The sequence below is a fragment of the Simochromis diagramma genome, unplaced genomic scaffold (assembly GCF_900408965.1).
Source record: "Simochromis diagramma unplaced genomic scaffold, fSimDia1.1 OVJJ01000131.1, whole genome shotgun sequence".
NCBI lineage: Eukaryota > Metazoa > Chordata > Actinopteri > Cichliformes > Cichlidae > Simochromis > Simochromis diagramma.
The window spans coordinates 12,158,355-12,173,875 of NW_024387200.1; the positions used below are offsets into that span (position 1 = coordinate 12,158,355).

The 15,521-nt window shown below is 39.2% G+C and overlaps 1 protein-coding gene across 2 annotated transcripts; it reads left to right on the forward strand.

Annotated features, from left to right (window-relative positions):
• The first annotated feature begins 255 nt into the window (after positions 1–255).
• LOC120745846 (serine/threonine-protein kinase pim-2-like) lies at positions 256–9,274 on the forward strand. 2 transcript variants are annotated; one of them, XM_040051028.1, is made up of 10 exons: positions 257–798; positions 5,688–5,796; positions 5,898–6,077; positions 6,311–6,499; positions 6,765–6,859; positions 6,945–6,992; positions 8,319–8,540; positions 8,624–8,804; positions 8,894–9,070; positions 9,160–9,274. In XM_040051028.1, exons 2-10 carry the CDS (start codon positions 5,724–5,726, stop codon positions 9,249–9,251), a joined length of 1,257 nt encoding a protein of 418 aa, XP_039906962.1. In that variant the 5' UTR covers positions 257–798; positions 5,688–5,723; the 3' UTR covers positions 9,252–9,274. The 2 variants fall into 2 exon arrangements, with proteins under 2 accessions (XP_039906963.1, XP_039906962.1); XM_040051029.1 differs by lacking the exon at positions 5,688–5,796 and having other exon boundaries at positions 256–798.
• Positions 9,275–15,521: the final 6,247 nt, after the last annotated feature.

Genomic DNA, 15,521 nt, shown 5'->3' on the forward strand with positions numbered 1-15,521 from the left:
GTTTTTGAACCGTAGCGGTGAGAGAGAGGAAGGACGCTAGCATCAACTAGCTAGCCGGTCGTCACGGCAACGCTACAAGAGCGTCTCTCAGCATGGGCCCGAAAAAAGTTCTGTCAGCCGAGGAAGGTGACGATATTAAGAAGTCGCTGGAGTTTATGACAGAGGAGATTTCTACTGTCAAACTGCAGCAGAAAGCCATCCTGGACCTGGCCGAGGAAGTTAAGGCTCTCCGCATCCAGAACGCCGAGAAGGATCGGCGGCTGGCGTACCTGGAGAACAGAGTGGCGGATTTGGAGCAGGACACCCGGATGAACGATGTTATCATCACGGGGCTTCGCATCAAACCCCGGTCATACGCCCGGGCGGTCACCGCTGACAATGTAGGAGGGCCAGGAGAGGAAGATGTCAACTCCACGGAGCATCAAGTGGTTACCTTTCTACGGTGTGGAAGTGGATATAACAACATTGAGGCTTGCCACCCTCTACCCCGAAAAAATGACAGTGACAAACCAGCCATCATTGTGAGATTTGCTAACAGAAAACACAAAACAGCACTGTTAAAACAAGGAAAGAAACTGAAAGGATCCGATGTCTTCATGAATGAACATCTGATAAAAAGAAATGCGGACATTGCCAGGAAAGCACGTTACTTGAAGAAACAGGGAAAAATTCAAAATACATGGACCACCAACTGCAAAGTATTCATTAAACTCAATGGAACACCGGAACAAGCCAAAGTGTTGGTCATCAGAAATATGGAGGAGCTGGACAAATACTGAGGTTCAACTTACTCTGGAGGTATGAATACACATGTGACGTGACACACAACACAACACATGGCACAGTCCAAAAGAACTTCATCTGCATCCAGCAACAATATCAATATAACTCATTGGAATCTCTTTATGGTAATCAGGAACTGAGAACATTTCGATACACAGACCATAATGTTCTAGACTTAGAAAAGGATATAGACCCGGAAAATAATTTCTTCTACAACATCAGCAGTAACTGCTGCTACTTCACTGATGAACAGTTTAAGCACACCATCAGCACGGAAAATAAATGATCAATAATCCATTTTAATAGCAGAAGTCTGTATGCCAACTTCAACAATATAAAGGAATCTAAATGAGTTGACAAATCCATTTGGAATTATTGCCATTTCTGAAACATGGATCAATGCGGAGAAAGGAATGGACTTTGGACTGGAGGGATATGAAGTGAATTTTGTAAATAGAAGGAACAAGAGTGGAGGGGGAGTAGCTGTGTATGTGGATAAAAACCTAAATTACAAGGTGGTAGAAAGTATGACAACTGTAATTGATAATTTATTAGAATGTATAACAATTGAAATTTATAAGGAAAAAGAGAAAAATGGAACACCTGGCTCTAGTATTCAAGTATTTAATGACTTCATAGAGGAAATATTCTCTAAAACAAATCAAAAAGTTATGTTTATCTGTGGTGATTTTAATATTGACCTGTTGAACCCGAAAAAGCATAAAATGACCGACGAATTCCTAAAAACTATGTACAGTTTGAGTTTACATCCTAAAATAACCAGGCCTAGCAGAATTACACCACATTGTGCCACCTTACTTGACAATATTTTCACTAACAATATGGAAAACAACATCGTGAGCGGAATATTAATTAATGACATCAGTGATCACCTACCAGTTTTTGCAGTTTATGACACTAATTATAAGAAAAATCAGCATGAAGAACAACTGAGATACAGACGTGTAAGGACAGAAGAAACTATGAATGCATTTAAGAACGATCTATTAAATCAGGACTGGCACAATGTGTACAAAGAAGCTGATATTGATATTGCATATGGCATATTTTTAAGAATATTCATAGAGTTGTACGATAAAAACTGTCCAACAATAAAATACAACAGAAAGCACAAATATTCAGATAGACCATGGATCACCAAGGGTTTACAAAACGCATGTAAAAAGCAAAATACACTCTATAGGGAATTCCTAAAACAAAGAACAAAAGATGCTGAAAATAAATATAAAAAATACAAAAATAAGTTGACCAATATTATACGTGTATGTAGAAAGGAGTATTATAGTAAAATATTGAACAACAATAAACATAATATGAAGGGAATATGGGATGTTTTAAACGGTATCATTAAAAATAATTCTGGACAACAAAGTTATCCTCAATACTTTATCGACAATGGCAATATTATGGAAAACACTGCTGATAAGGTCAACAGCTTTAATCATTATTTTGTAAATATTGGACCAAAACTGGCAGAACAAATTCCTGAGTCACTGCCATCAGTAGAATGTAGTGAAAACCTGATTGATAGGAACCCTAACTCAATGTTCCTCGCATCAGTGGAGGAAAAAGAAATAATTGACATTGTACACATGTGTAAATATGAAACATCTACTGATTGTAATGATATTGACATGAAAATCGACAAGAAGGTCATTGAAGGAATTGTAGGACCTCTAACATATATTTGCAACTTATCATTTCAGACGGGAAAAGTGCCAAACAAAATGAAAATAGCTAAAGTTGTGCCGCTGTATAAAACCGGGGATAGACGCCACTTCAAAAGATTACAGGCCTGTTTCTTTACTACCACAATTCTCCAAAATCCTAGAAAACCTGTTTAATAAACGATTAGACAAATACTCTCTGACAGTCAATATGGATTCAGATCAAAAAGATCAACATCTCTGGCATTAATCGAATCAATTGATGAGATTACGAATGCTATAGATCAGAAACAGTATGCAGCTGGAGTATTTCTGGATCTCAAGAAAGCATTCGACACAATCAATCATGACATATTAATTAATAAACTGGAACGGTACGGGATCAGGGGGGTTGTACTGCAATGGGTGAAAAATTATTTAAGTGACAGGAAACAATTTGTGAAGCTGGGTGTCCATTCATCATCATGCTTGGACATTGCTTGTGGTGTTCCACAAGGCTCTGTACTGGGTCCAAAATTATTTATTATTTATATAAGTGATATTTGTAAGGCATCTGATATATTAAAATTAGTATTATTTGCAGATGACACAAATATTTTTTGTTCTGGGGGGAATCTAAAGGAGCTGCTGGATACAATTACTTCAGAAATGTGCAAAATTAAAAAAAGGTTTAACAGGAACAAACTATCGCTAAATCTAAGTAAAACTAAAATAATCTTATTTGAGAATTCCCTTAGAAATGCACAAGTGCAGATTCATTTAGATGGTGTGGAAATTGAAAGAGTACTTGAACATAAGTTTCTTGGTGTGATTATAGATGATAAATTAAACTGGAAGTCTCATATAAATCATATACATAACAAAATTTCAAGAAGTGTCTCAATCTTGAGTAAAGTAAAACACATTCTGGACCACAAATCACTCCACATTCTCTATTGTTCCCTGATGCACCGTATTTGAATTACTGTGCAGAGGTGTGGGGCAATACTTACAAATGTTCGCTATCATCAATCTTTCTATTACAAAAAAGGGCCATAAGGATAATCCATAAAACTGGTTACAGAGATCATACAAATCCACTATTCTTAAAATCAAAAATTCTAAAATTCACAGATCTGGTTCATTTTCTCACTGCACAAATTATATATAAAGCAATAAATAACCTGCTTCCTGACAATATTCTAAAAATGTTTTCTAAAAGGGAACGGGGATACAATTTGAGGGGGGAATTAAATTTAAAACATCCTCGTATCCGTACAACATTAAAAAGTTTTTGCATGTCTGTGTGTGGAATGAAGCTGTGGAACAGACTAAGTAAAGATATGAAGCAATGTCCGAGCATGGCGCAGTTTAAAAAGCGGTTTAAGGATATGGTTTTTACAGGGTACAGGGAAAAGGTAGAGATTTGATAGGGTGTTCTTGTCTAATATTTTCATGTGTGTGCGGGTGCACGGGTATGTTGGTATATATATATATATATATATTTGTAGGTTGTGTATCCTTGAGGTGTTAATGGGGTTATTGAAAATGTGTATATGTGCGTATGTGTATATACGTATGTATGGATAGATAGAAACATATATGTATATATATTAAAAAAAAAAAATACACATGACATATAATGTAATTGCAAGGAGGTATTTCTGTAGTCTATTGATACTATACTAGATAGTGGAAAAGGGGTGGGATTAAATAAGCTTATGCTTCTTCCTGCTCCTTTTTGAACATGAACGTTATTTGGAGTTGTGGTTGTTCATTTGTCTCTTTTAATTCTATTTTGTTGTACTTTTTCAACATGTTCAAAATAAAGATTCAATCAATCAATAATGATCAAGTTTTTCTGAAACAACTTGAACTCACCTTACAATAAGTGTTAATCAGCAATTATCATTAGAATAATGTTTTTGATGTATAAAACTATATTTTTATCTCTTTTTAGTCAACCTCTGAAACAATGGTAACAATTTGCATAACACTCTTTATTCAGCTACTGGACTCTAATCACATATTACACACTGCTGCTGCAGCAGTTACCTTCGCAGGTGCACAAAGAGGAATAAAAGTCGAATGAAGAGCATTGGCTGAAGCAGGTCTATCACACGGTTAACTTGAACATAAAACAAACAATATTAATAAAAACAACTGAATACTAAAAAATGCTGTTTTAAAAACATCATTGGTGCCTGCCCGACACCCACACACCAATATATATATATATATATATATATATACATATATATATATATGTATATGTATGTATTTTTAACAAGAACTTTATTGAACAATCAGTGAGTATACAACATACAAACAGATGAGGTATACAAGTGGAACATAAATATGAAGAACCAGCGGTTAAAGAAAAAAAGAAAAAACCCCACACTGATAGAGTTGGGAAGCAGGTACCATGCTTGTTACATCAGCTAACAATACTAACTTCCACAACACTCACCAAGACAGTCGGAGGTTCGGTAAAACAGAGCAAATAAATTATTGAGAAATTATAAGAAAATACATTAGGCAGGAAAGGAAAAAGAATAACTGTGGAAGTTCAAATTCACTGGGCTACACGTGCTTTCTTTCTATAGCCTTTGAACCTTGAAAAATATAACCTCATCACAGTAACGCATAATTTTATTATGCATTACATCCAATACTGCTCATACATTTAGTGAGCAGCTAGTCACAATAATGCTCACAGATACGATTTATAGATCAGTCAACACATTCCAGCACCTTTAGGCAACTGTTTTTGTGATTTGGTGCTGTAAATAAAACTGAAATCAAGTGAATTTTGACTTAACCTGTGCTGTTAACTTTTAGCCTGCAAAGCTATCCATTAGCCTTCACTACTGCCTTACAAGTAAATGCTGCCCAAAGAGAGTCCTTCTTGTTGGTATAATAGCTACAATATTATCTAGAGTATCCATTGCTTGTTCCTAACTAGTTTTATGGCCTTTGTTGTAGAAGCACAGTTCCCACCTTGAAGCAGCCCTCTATAAACATGCATTTATGCAGCTGCGCTACAGTTTTTGCAATATTGCACCCCTAAATAAATCTTTACAGAACTTTGCCTTCACCAGAAACTACTGCCTAGCCCAGGCTGATGTTCTGTAGCTATGGAAACCAAGAACTCCAAAATCTTGTGATGTCATCACCTCGTTGTTATAAGACACTAAAGATCATAGTTCTAACACACAGCTCATTGCATCTTTGCAGAGTGAAGAGTGAAATCCTGAAACTAAATTAACCTAAATGAATCACACAATGTCAAAGTCTTGGCCAACTTATACTGCACCACGTCCTGTGGATCTGAATAACCCTCTAGGTAAGTCAAATGGGATTCATATGGTAATTATCCATGCTTCTGGGTTTTTATTTGAGGCAACTGAATTTGACTTAAACAAAATCATCTTTTGTTGATTTCAGGACACCAAACAGAGCCTTGCATCTCCACACTGGTGAAGATGACTCCAGATGGAAGAATAGAGGGAAGAAAGAGAAAGGACTTACCTGAAAGACTGGACAAATCCCCCAAAAAAAGCAAAAGCAGTGGAGGTCCAAAACTGGGTCCCAGCCACTTTGTTTCTGGGGAATCCAGTTTGAAATGTAAGTGATAAGACCTGTTTTAGCTGTGACATTATCTTGGCTGTGTAGTTTATTTTGTGACTTTAACTGTGTACTTAACGGTCTTTAACTTTGTAGTTTAGCCTTCTTTGTGTTGATTTTCAGTGTGCAGTTATTAATGCACGATTGCCAGACCTAAGAAAGTCAGTAGAAAGCAGTTGACACACAGAGTTGGACTGAAAATGCTTAAAGTCAAACTACTTTTTCCATTTTAGTTGGCCTTCTCATAGTGCCTTCAAGCGACTCTAGTATAATTAAGAGGAGCAACAAACGGAAGAGCACTAGTGACGAATCTGAGGGACCATCCAGCAAAAAAAGCAGGACAACGAGCCCAGAGGAGAGTCCCACCCAGGAACCCTCTGAAACATGTGACTCACCGAGGATATCCGGCACTGACAGAAAAGGTAAGATAATGGCAATATTTCTGAGCTGGATCACAAGATCCTTTAGAATTTGTCCTGGGGTTTGAGATTGGGTTTGATTCCTGTGGGACCAATCGACAATAAGAGACACTCTGGGCAGTAATGACGTTACCTACCTACTAATCTCCTAAAATGTAGCTGCTATTTACCAATTAATAGAAATGTTATAACAAAGCTCTATAGGACTGTGCCAGCTGTTTTCTGTGTAACAAGTCATAACCTGTATGTTTTTCCTGTGTGTCTGCAGAAGACTTCCTGGAAAAATATCAAGAGCTGGAGGTGCTGGGTCATGGAGGCTTTGCCACCGTGTTTTCTGGAATACGCATAAAAGACAGTTTTCCAGTATGGCTTCTTACATTTGCATTTCACAGATCTTCTGTTTATTCCTGTTTGTACTTCTCTAACCCAGAAAATGTCTTTAATGCAGGTGGCAATCAAACATGTTCAACAGCGCAGACTTGCGCGCACAACAATGGTAAGCGTCTTTTCTTATTCCAGCAGGTATTTATATTATTTCAGGCCTTCTCAGGCATCAAGCATAAGGCACGTATTTCCTCCGTGCATGAACCAGACTGGTCTCACAGTTGTGTGTGAAATCGTCAGGAAATATGGTCGAATTCTATGAACAGTGGGTCACCTTATTGTTTAAACTGACATGTTTCAGTGGAAAGAATGCTTTTTAACTCATTCACTGCCAGCCATTGGCAGTGAATGAGTTAAACCCATTGACTCATTCACTGCAATTGACGGCTATAGACGTCAATGGCAGTGAATGAGTTAAAAATCAGGTCATTTTGTGACTACCGTATTTCCCGGACTACAAAGCGCACCTGAATATTAGCCGCACAAGCTAAAATCAGGGGAAAATCCTGTTTTGTACATACATTAGCCGCACCTGACTAAAAGCCGCAGGTGTTTCAATGTTGACTTATCATATGTAAGAGAATATGCACAAAGGGAATTGTCAGGAAAGAGATGGCTGTTTGGAGACACACCCCTTTTATTAATATTTTGAAAAACAAGTTACGGGTACATATTTGCATAATTTTTCAGGTATATGTACAAGTAGCGGTAATTACAAGTACGAAACATGTACTGTGCTTCATAAATGAGTAACAAATGTAGTACATAACAATAACCTACAGCACACCAGAAAAATAGATTCGGACTACCTTTTAGGCTCAAGAAAAGTCAGTCATTCACCACCATCTTCCTGCGCACTAAAACCACCAAAGTCCTCTTCTCCAGTGTCGGAAACGAACAGGCTCAGGGTGGCTTCGTCATCCACTCTCAGCTTCTTTCCTTCGTTGTCACTTTCAAAACCAAACAAATCCTCGTTGTCAGTGTCAGAGTCGAACACCCTCAGAAGGGCCGTGGCGGTGTCCTCCTCTCCATCATGCAGCGGTCCAGCCCTTCGAAATCCGTTGGTAATCATGGATGTTTTCACACTTTTCCACGCTGTCAGATTCCACCGGTGGAGTTAAGCATAACTTGCTTTTCGCAAGTTTATTGCCGCTCGTCATCCACGCCTCCGGCTGAACGTGTAGTGCTACTTTGAAGTTTGTTTTTCGCGCTACTTGTACGGCACTATGTTGCCTGGCGGATGGACATGTGACCAACATACCACTCTTGAACCCCGATACTGTGTGTCTGATCACATGCCCTTCCGCCAGGCAACGTAGTGCCGTACAACAGCGGAACAAACACCTTTTGTGGATATTTTTCAAAACTGTCTTGTACGCTGATAGACTACTTTGGTTGAAATTCTGAATACTGACCTGAAGTAACTTTCCTTCTGAAGGATTGGAATGGGAAAAGTACTGATGTTCCCCTGGAGGTGGCGCTACTGATACAAGTTGGGGCTGGGCCACACGATACAGAAAGCAGTATAACCCCACTTCTACTTGACTGGTTTGATCTGGAAGATGAGCTTATTATGGTTTTTGAGAAACCAGAAAATTGCATGGACTTAGACAATTACCTCAAAACTACAGATAAACCTCTGTCAGAGACACATGTTAAGGTAAGTGACGAGCATTTGGAGCTTACAGCAGTTTTTTCATAGAGAATGTCCTGTGCCTCCAAATATGGCTTCCTTTCTTTTAGGTCATAATGAAACAACTAGTTGACGCAGCCATTACGATGGATAACAAGGGGGTTTTCCACCGAGATATTAAACCGCACAACATTCTGATTGAAACATCTTCGGAGGAACCCCGAGTGCGATACATCGATTTTGGCTGTGGAGTCACGTTTACTCCGGGACAAAGGTTCAGGAGGAACGCAGGTATGTTTTCAGCCACAGCGTTGTGCTGTCATGAACTGTCTCCACATCATGTTCCCTCCCCATTAATTCTTCTTATCTTTGTGTTCTAGGAACCAGGATCTACAATAGTCCAGAGTGGTTCATGTACGGCTTCTGCTCTGCAGAATATACTACAGCCTGGCAGCTGGGTGTTGTGATGTACCAGCTGTTACACAACAAGTTACCATTTGACTGCGACTACAAGATCATCAACCAAAACCCACCGATTTTAGCTGACATTTCAAACAGTAAGATTTCTGCCAAAAGGGCTGTTGATATAAGAAAGGTGAAATAACTTTGTGGATAACTTTAACAAGAGTATTTCATTTCTGTAAAGAATGCAGGGATTTTTTGACGGGGTGTCTGAGGAAGCACTACAAGGACCGCTTCACCCTGGAGGATCTTCGGAATCACATGTGGCTCAAATGATTTCTGCGCACCATGAATAAAAAAGGGTTATGGAGCAAAAGCTCCAACACATCACAAGTCATCACAAGTCACTTTTCAAATTTAGTAGCAATGTTGCAGTTGCTGTCACGTGGCTCTTTTTTGGTGTTTTCTTTTCCAATCCAGCAGCAAGCAGTCTGAGACCTCCATCTGACCTTCATCTAAATATAGTGTCAAGCGGCGGCTGTGTGAAGGCAAGAGAGGACCCAAATGCACGGCTCTAGACACACGGGGATGAACTCTAAGCCAGGTCTTTATTAACAGGAACATAAGAAGCCATACAATAACTAAACTAGGAGCAACTAAAGCTGAGGCGCTGGGAAGACACGGTAAATGCACACAACCTAGAGGGACGACGCAACACAGAACAAAGGGACACTGACATAAATACACAGAAGGTAATGAGGGAAGTGGGAACACAGCTGAAGACAATTAGCAGGGAGGACACGAAACTGAAAATACTGACACCAAGATGTGGACCTTAAACACAACACAGTACACAGAGATGAGCACAGAGAGAGAGAGGCAGAGAGAGAGGCAGAGAAGAAGGATGAATACGAGGGGATGAAAAATGTCATTGATGAAAATGTAGTGTATATCTGTTATTAACCTCTGTCTCTCTTCCACAGCATGTCTTTATCCTGTCTTCCTTCTCTCACCCCAACCGGTCGCAGCAGATGGCCGCCCCTCCCTGAGCCTGGTTCTGCCGGAGGTTTCTTCCTGTTAAAAGGGAGTTTTTCCTTCCCACTGTCGCCAAAGTGCTTGCTCAAAGGGGGTCATATGATTGTTGGGTTTTTCTCTGTATCTATGAAGTGCCTTGAGGAGACTTTTGTTGTGATTTGGCGCTATATAAATACAATTGAATTGAATTGAGGCCATGATGCATTTTATTGTAGCTCATCATCATTCGACCCTGCCCTGAAAATAGCTGAAGAAATGTTGGCATACGGAAAGGTTTGCTTTGGGGGTATACTATTTGGTGCCATTTTAAGTTAACAACTATTAAAAAAAAAAAGAAAAAAAAAAAAGAGTCATATTTTGTGTGATTTTTTCATTACTGTTGTTGTCCCAAGAAGCAAGATGGCGCCTGTGTTTGGCTGTGGCGCTGCCTCCGTCCGTGTGTTTGTTTACTTTATATGTTATGCAAGTGTTCTTGCTACAGTTTTGTCCGATGTCATCTCCCTTCGGATTTATGATCGCCATGCGTTACTGGCGATCAAATCTGCTATGGATAACTTTCAGAGTCAACGATACGACGTTGTTTTCCCACCACTGCTTGAGCGCGACACAGCACCCGGTTCACCTCCACTCTTGCCGGTGTTGTGCCAAAAAGTGATCGTCTGCCAAAAACTGATTTCCGGTATTTGCCAAAAACTGATTGCTGGTATTTAAACTGCTAGTAACTTGTTGGGCTATAATATGTGAAACATATGTCAAATGCATCCCTCATGGATGACATAAAGTCATATTGAGCCACAAACAACATTAGTGTAACAAGGTAGAAGCCGCAATCAGTTTTTGGCAGTGACTTTTATATAACCTTTATTTATGCAGTTAAAAAAAAAATCTCATTAACATTACAAATGTCTTTTGTAAGAGTAAGTTGGCCAAGAGGACAGCAGACATGGCAGCAAATATTACAATAGTTCTGTAAAAATATTTTAAGTGGGGATAAAGGACCGGATTGGTTATAATGTAAGTACAATAACACAGAGTTGTAAAGATACTTGAAAAAACAGATAATTTTTTAATTCTATATATAACCCCTTTGTAAACGCTGTTCACCGAAGTCTATTTACCAACATACGTAAAGATATTACACATAAAAAATACACGGAAACATTGGAAATCAGTTTTTAGCAGGCAATCACTTTTTGGCACAACACCGGTCAGCTCAATTTTGCTTCAGAGGCCTCGTCGGAGGAAGCGGGGGAAGAGAGCCGGCTTTGTTGTCCTGCTCCGTCGTCTTCGGAAAGAGGCAGATCTTCGGGGGCTTTATTCCTGGGCTGCTAGCGGTAAGATCCGCCTGAGACTTGTCGGAGCTGGATTAATCCCCACAACCCACTGTGTTTACCACCCAAGCTTCCACCTAAAAGTATGGAAAGCAATGCCTCATCGCGGCAGGAACCCTGTTTTGCTGCGCAGCTTACCGCATAGTACGAACTCTGTTCCTGGAAACTCTACCCCTGTCCCGGTGGGTCGCAGCGTTAAATGGATGTTAATTAATGCGCGCTCAATTGCCAACAAGTCTTATATCTTAAATGACTTGTTCTGTGCGGAGAAGCTTGATTCTATGTTTATCTCTGAGATGTGGCAGCGTGAGAATGAAGTCTCACATCTTTTAGAGCTGTGTCCCGCTGACTGTTCATTTCTCTGTGCGCCTCGGATATCTGGACGAGGGGGTGGAACAGCGGTAATTTTCAAAAAGACATTCTTATGCCAGATGATCTCCTCAAGCTGTTACAACTCTTTTGAGATGATTATGATAAAAATTGGAGGAGAACAGCCCATATACGGCATTTTAATTTATCGTCCACCTGGGTCTGCTGCATCTTTTCTGTCAGACCTACAAGAATTTTTAACTTTCACGATTAAACTGGGCAAGGTCATCATTGTTGGTGACTTCAACATTCATGCAGAGGACTCATCAAATAGTACCACTAAGGAGTTCCTGAGCATTATGGACTCTTTTAATTTTGTTCAACATGTATCAGGTCCGACTCACACAGCTGGGCATACTCTGGACTTGGTCTTCACCTGTGGTGTTTCCCTTGACCACATGAACTTAAATGATGTTTCTTTTAGCGATCATAAGTCAGTCTTTTTTAATGTATTGTTCAATTCAGAGTCTCTTCCCCAAAGTTTTATTAAGCGCAGGCGCTTTATTGATGACTCTGTCATTTTAAAGTTTTCTTCTCTTTTTAATTTTAAACCTTCTGACGAGGTTGACATCCTTATTAATTCTTTTAATGAACACTGTCTTGCCATTCTTAATCAGGTTGCTCCTTTCAAAACTAGTCATTGCACTGTTAGTTCCTGCACACCATGGTTAAATAATCAAACCCGTGGTCTTCGACGCTCCTGTCGAAAAGCAGAGCGTCTCTGGAAGTCCACTGGGCTGGTTGTCCATCGGGAACACTTCAAAGAACTTCTTCACTTATATAATGAGTCAGTTAAAGAGGCCAGATCCTCTTACTTCAATAATCTCATAAATCGTCATAAAAATAACCCAAGAATTCTATTTGATACTATCAATAGTATTGTTTCTCCGCTGTGTTACTTTCTGACGAAGACTGTAGCACTTTCCTCAATTACTTTGTAATTACTTTGTAAATAAGGTGATGGACTTGAGATCCAAAATCTCCTCAAGTGCCTCCCCTTATGAAGATGCCCCTTGTTGTCCCGGGTCATTTACTTCTTTTTCTCCAATCACACTCAATGACTTAATTGCAGTAATAGGTAAAATGAAATCCTCATCATGCTCCTTAGATATATTACCTCCCTCTGTCCTGTCTGGGACTCTCACCAGCATTGGTCCCACATTACTATCCATTATCAACAATTCACTGAGGCAAGGCTGTGTTCCGTCCTATATTAAACGTGCTGAGGTAACCCCTCTGTTAAACAAACAGAATCTAGATCCTACCTCCCCTAGTAGTTATCGTCCTATTTCAAGATTGCCATATATAAGTAAATTACTAGAAAAGATTGTAGAAAATCAGTTCAGGTCCTTACTATGCCAATTGCAGATTTTTGACCCTTTTCAGTCTGGCTTTCAAAAGCAGCACTCTACGCAGACCGCTCTCTTAAGGGTCTATAATGATCTACTAATGGCATCTGATGCAGGAAATTGTTCCGTGATCATTTTGCTTGATCTTAGCGCTGCCTTTGACACCATCCACCACAAAATCCTACTCAACAGGCTGAAGGTTCTGGCTGGTGTATCTGGCACCGCCTTAGACTGGTTTTCTTCCTACTTATCAGACAGGACTTTTTCTGTTAGGACTGATAGGTTCTCCTCTAACACTGCTGCCCTAACCTGCGGGGTTCCACAGGGTTCAGTTTTGGGTCCATTATTATTTTCTTTTTATATGCTTCCTTTAGCTGGCATTATTCAGTCTTTTAGTGACCTGTCTTATCATTTCTATGCCGATGACATTCAGCTGTATATGTCCTTTAAGCCTCATCAGCTGGATAGGCTGTCCACCCTAGTCCAGTGCTTAACTCAGGTTTCTGACTGGCTTTCTAACAATTACCTTGTTTTAAACATGAGCAAGACAGAGACCATGATCATAGCTCCTCCTGATCTACATTCTAAAATCAGTCAGGTTCTTGCCCCTTTCTGTTCTTCTGCTAAGCCAAATATTCAAAATCTTGGAGTAATATTTGACTCTTCTCTGGGCCTTGACTCACACGTAAAATCTCTGTCTCGTTCCTGTTTCTTTCATTTAAGGAATATTTCTAAACTGCGACATATGGTCTCCTTAGCTGAACTGGAAAAAATTGTCCATGCATTTGTGTCATCGCATTTAGATTATTGTAATTCCCTGTTTACCAGCTTGGATAAATCATCTCTTTCTTGCCTCCAAGCTATACAAAACGCAGCAGCCAGATTACTAACTCGCTCTAGCAAGCGAGCTCACATCACTCCTATTTTATGTTCTTTACATTGGCTCCCAATAGATTTTAGAATTCGTTTTAAAATTATTGTTTTAACGTACAGAGCACTAAATGGCCAAGCCCCAGATTATTTATCCAAGCTTCTCACAAAATACACTACTGCTCGCCGTCTCCGCTCACAGACTCAGAGTTTGTTGGTTGCTCCCAGGACACATCTGAAGACGAAAGGGGACAGAGCCTTTCAGTCTGTGGCACCAAGGCTGTGGAACAGTCTACCTCTACAACTACGTTTGGTTTGGCTTTTTACATTTTTATATTTTTAATCTACATTTAAACTCTATATTGTGTATATTGTGCATTTTGCTATTTATCGTACTGTTTATTTTAATCTCTGTGTGCAGCACTTTGTGACTACCTGTCTATGAAAAGCGCTTAATAAATAAACTTTACTTACTTACTTTACTTCATCTGAAAAAGGATTGTTCAACTGAAATCCCCCTCAAACTGAATACTAAACATAAAACATGAGTCTTAAGTTCTCAAGTGTTCAATCAAACTGTCAATTGCACAAATATATACAACTGTGGAATTTTATAGATGTCGGCACCCAGGCAATATTTATACGTTTTATCAATATTTGTTTGACCGTCTTGAGGAATATATGGAACATTTAAACATATGCTACAGTCATTGTATGGTCATAGCTAGAGGTCACTTAAAATCCATCACTAAGATCCATTCATCCTTTATCACTTTCACACTTGTGAGTTTTGTGCTTCTCCCATTATTATTAACATTGTGATTCTTTTTACGTGGATATTCACTGCTCATCCAAAGCACACAGCATGCAAGTGAGCTGTCTGAGTTATGACCCTCAGACTGATGTCTCAAATCCAATGAGTCATCGAAGAGTTAATATTTGTGAAAGTAGCCTAATGAAGTGGTATCTTCATTTGTATATAGATTTACATTTACAGATCACCCCGTCCTTTGATTTTTCAGTGCTCAAAATCAGACATGTTTTATGTGGGTTTAACACTGGGGCAACCATTTATTTCCCATAATGTTTTTTTTCTGCTATGTATTTTGCCAGCAGAGAAAATTAAGTCTTCAACACATCACTGACTTTTACAGTAGATTAATTGCGACATTCTTGTAAATGATTCAGGAATGATTAAGACACTCATTCATCAGAAACACAGCAAGCAGCTATGTTGGTAAGAGAACGTGTAAATAAAAAATGTTAAAGGAGTAGTGAGAAATGGGTAAGCTTTTGGAGATTTCTCCACATACAGTAGTGAATAGATGTGTGGCATGCTGTAGCAAGAGCAATACATGGAAGATGGTCTTGCTCAGTTCACGCAAACAGTTCTTGTCAGTTTGCAGATTTTACAAAACACCTTTTAACAGAGGGTAAAACTGAAAGTTAAAAAAACGCAGCAGTCTCTCTAAAAATGTATGAAGTTCTCTAATACTTCTGGTAAATGGACTGGTTCTTATATAGCGCTTTTCTACTCTGTCTGAGCAGTCAAAGTGCTTTATACAACTAATTCATTCACCCAAGCTTAAGTGCTCTTTCTAACATTCATACTCCGATGGATGCATCGGAGAGCAACATGGGGTTAGTATCTT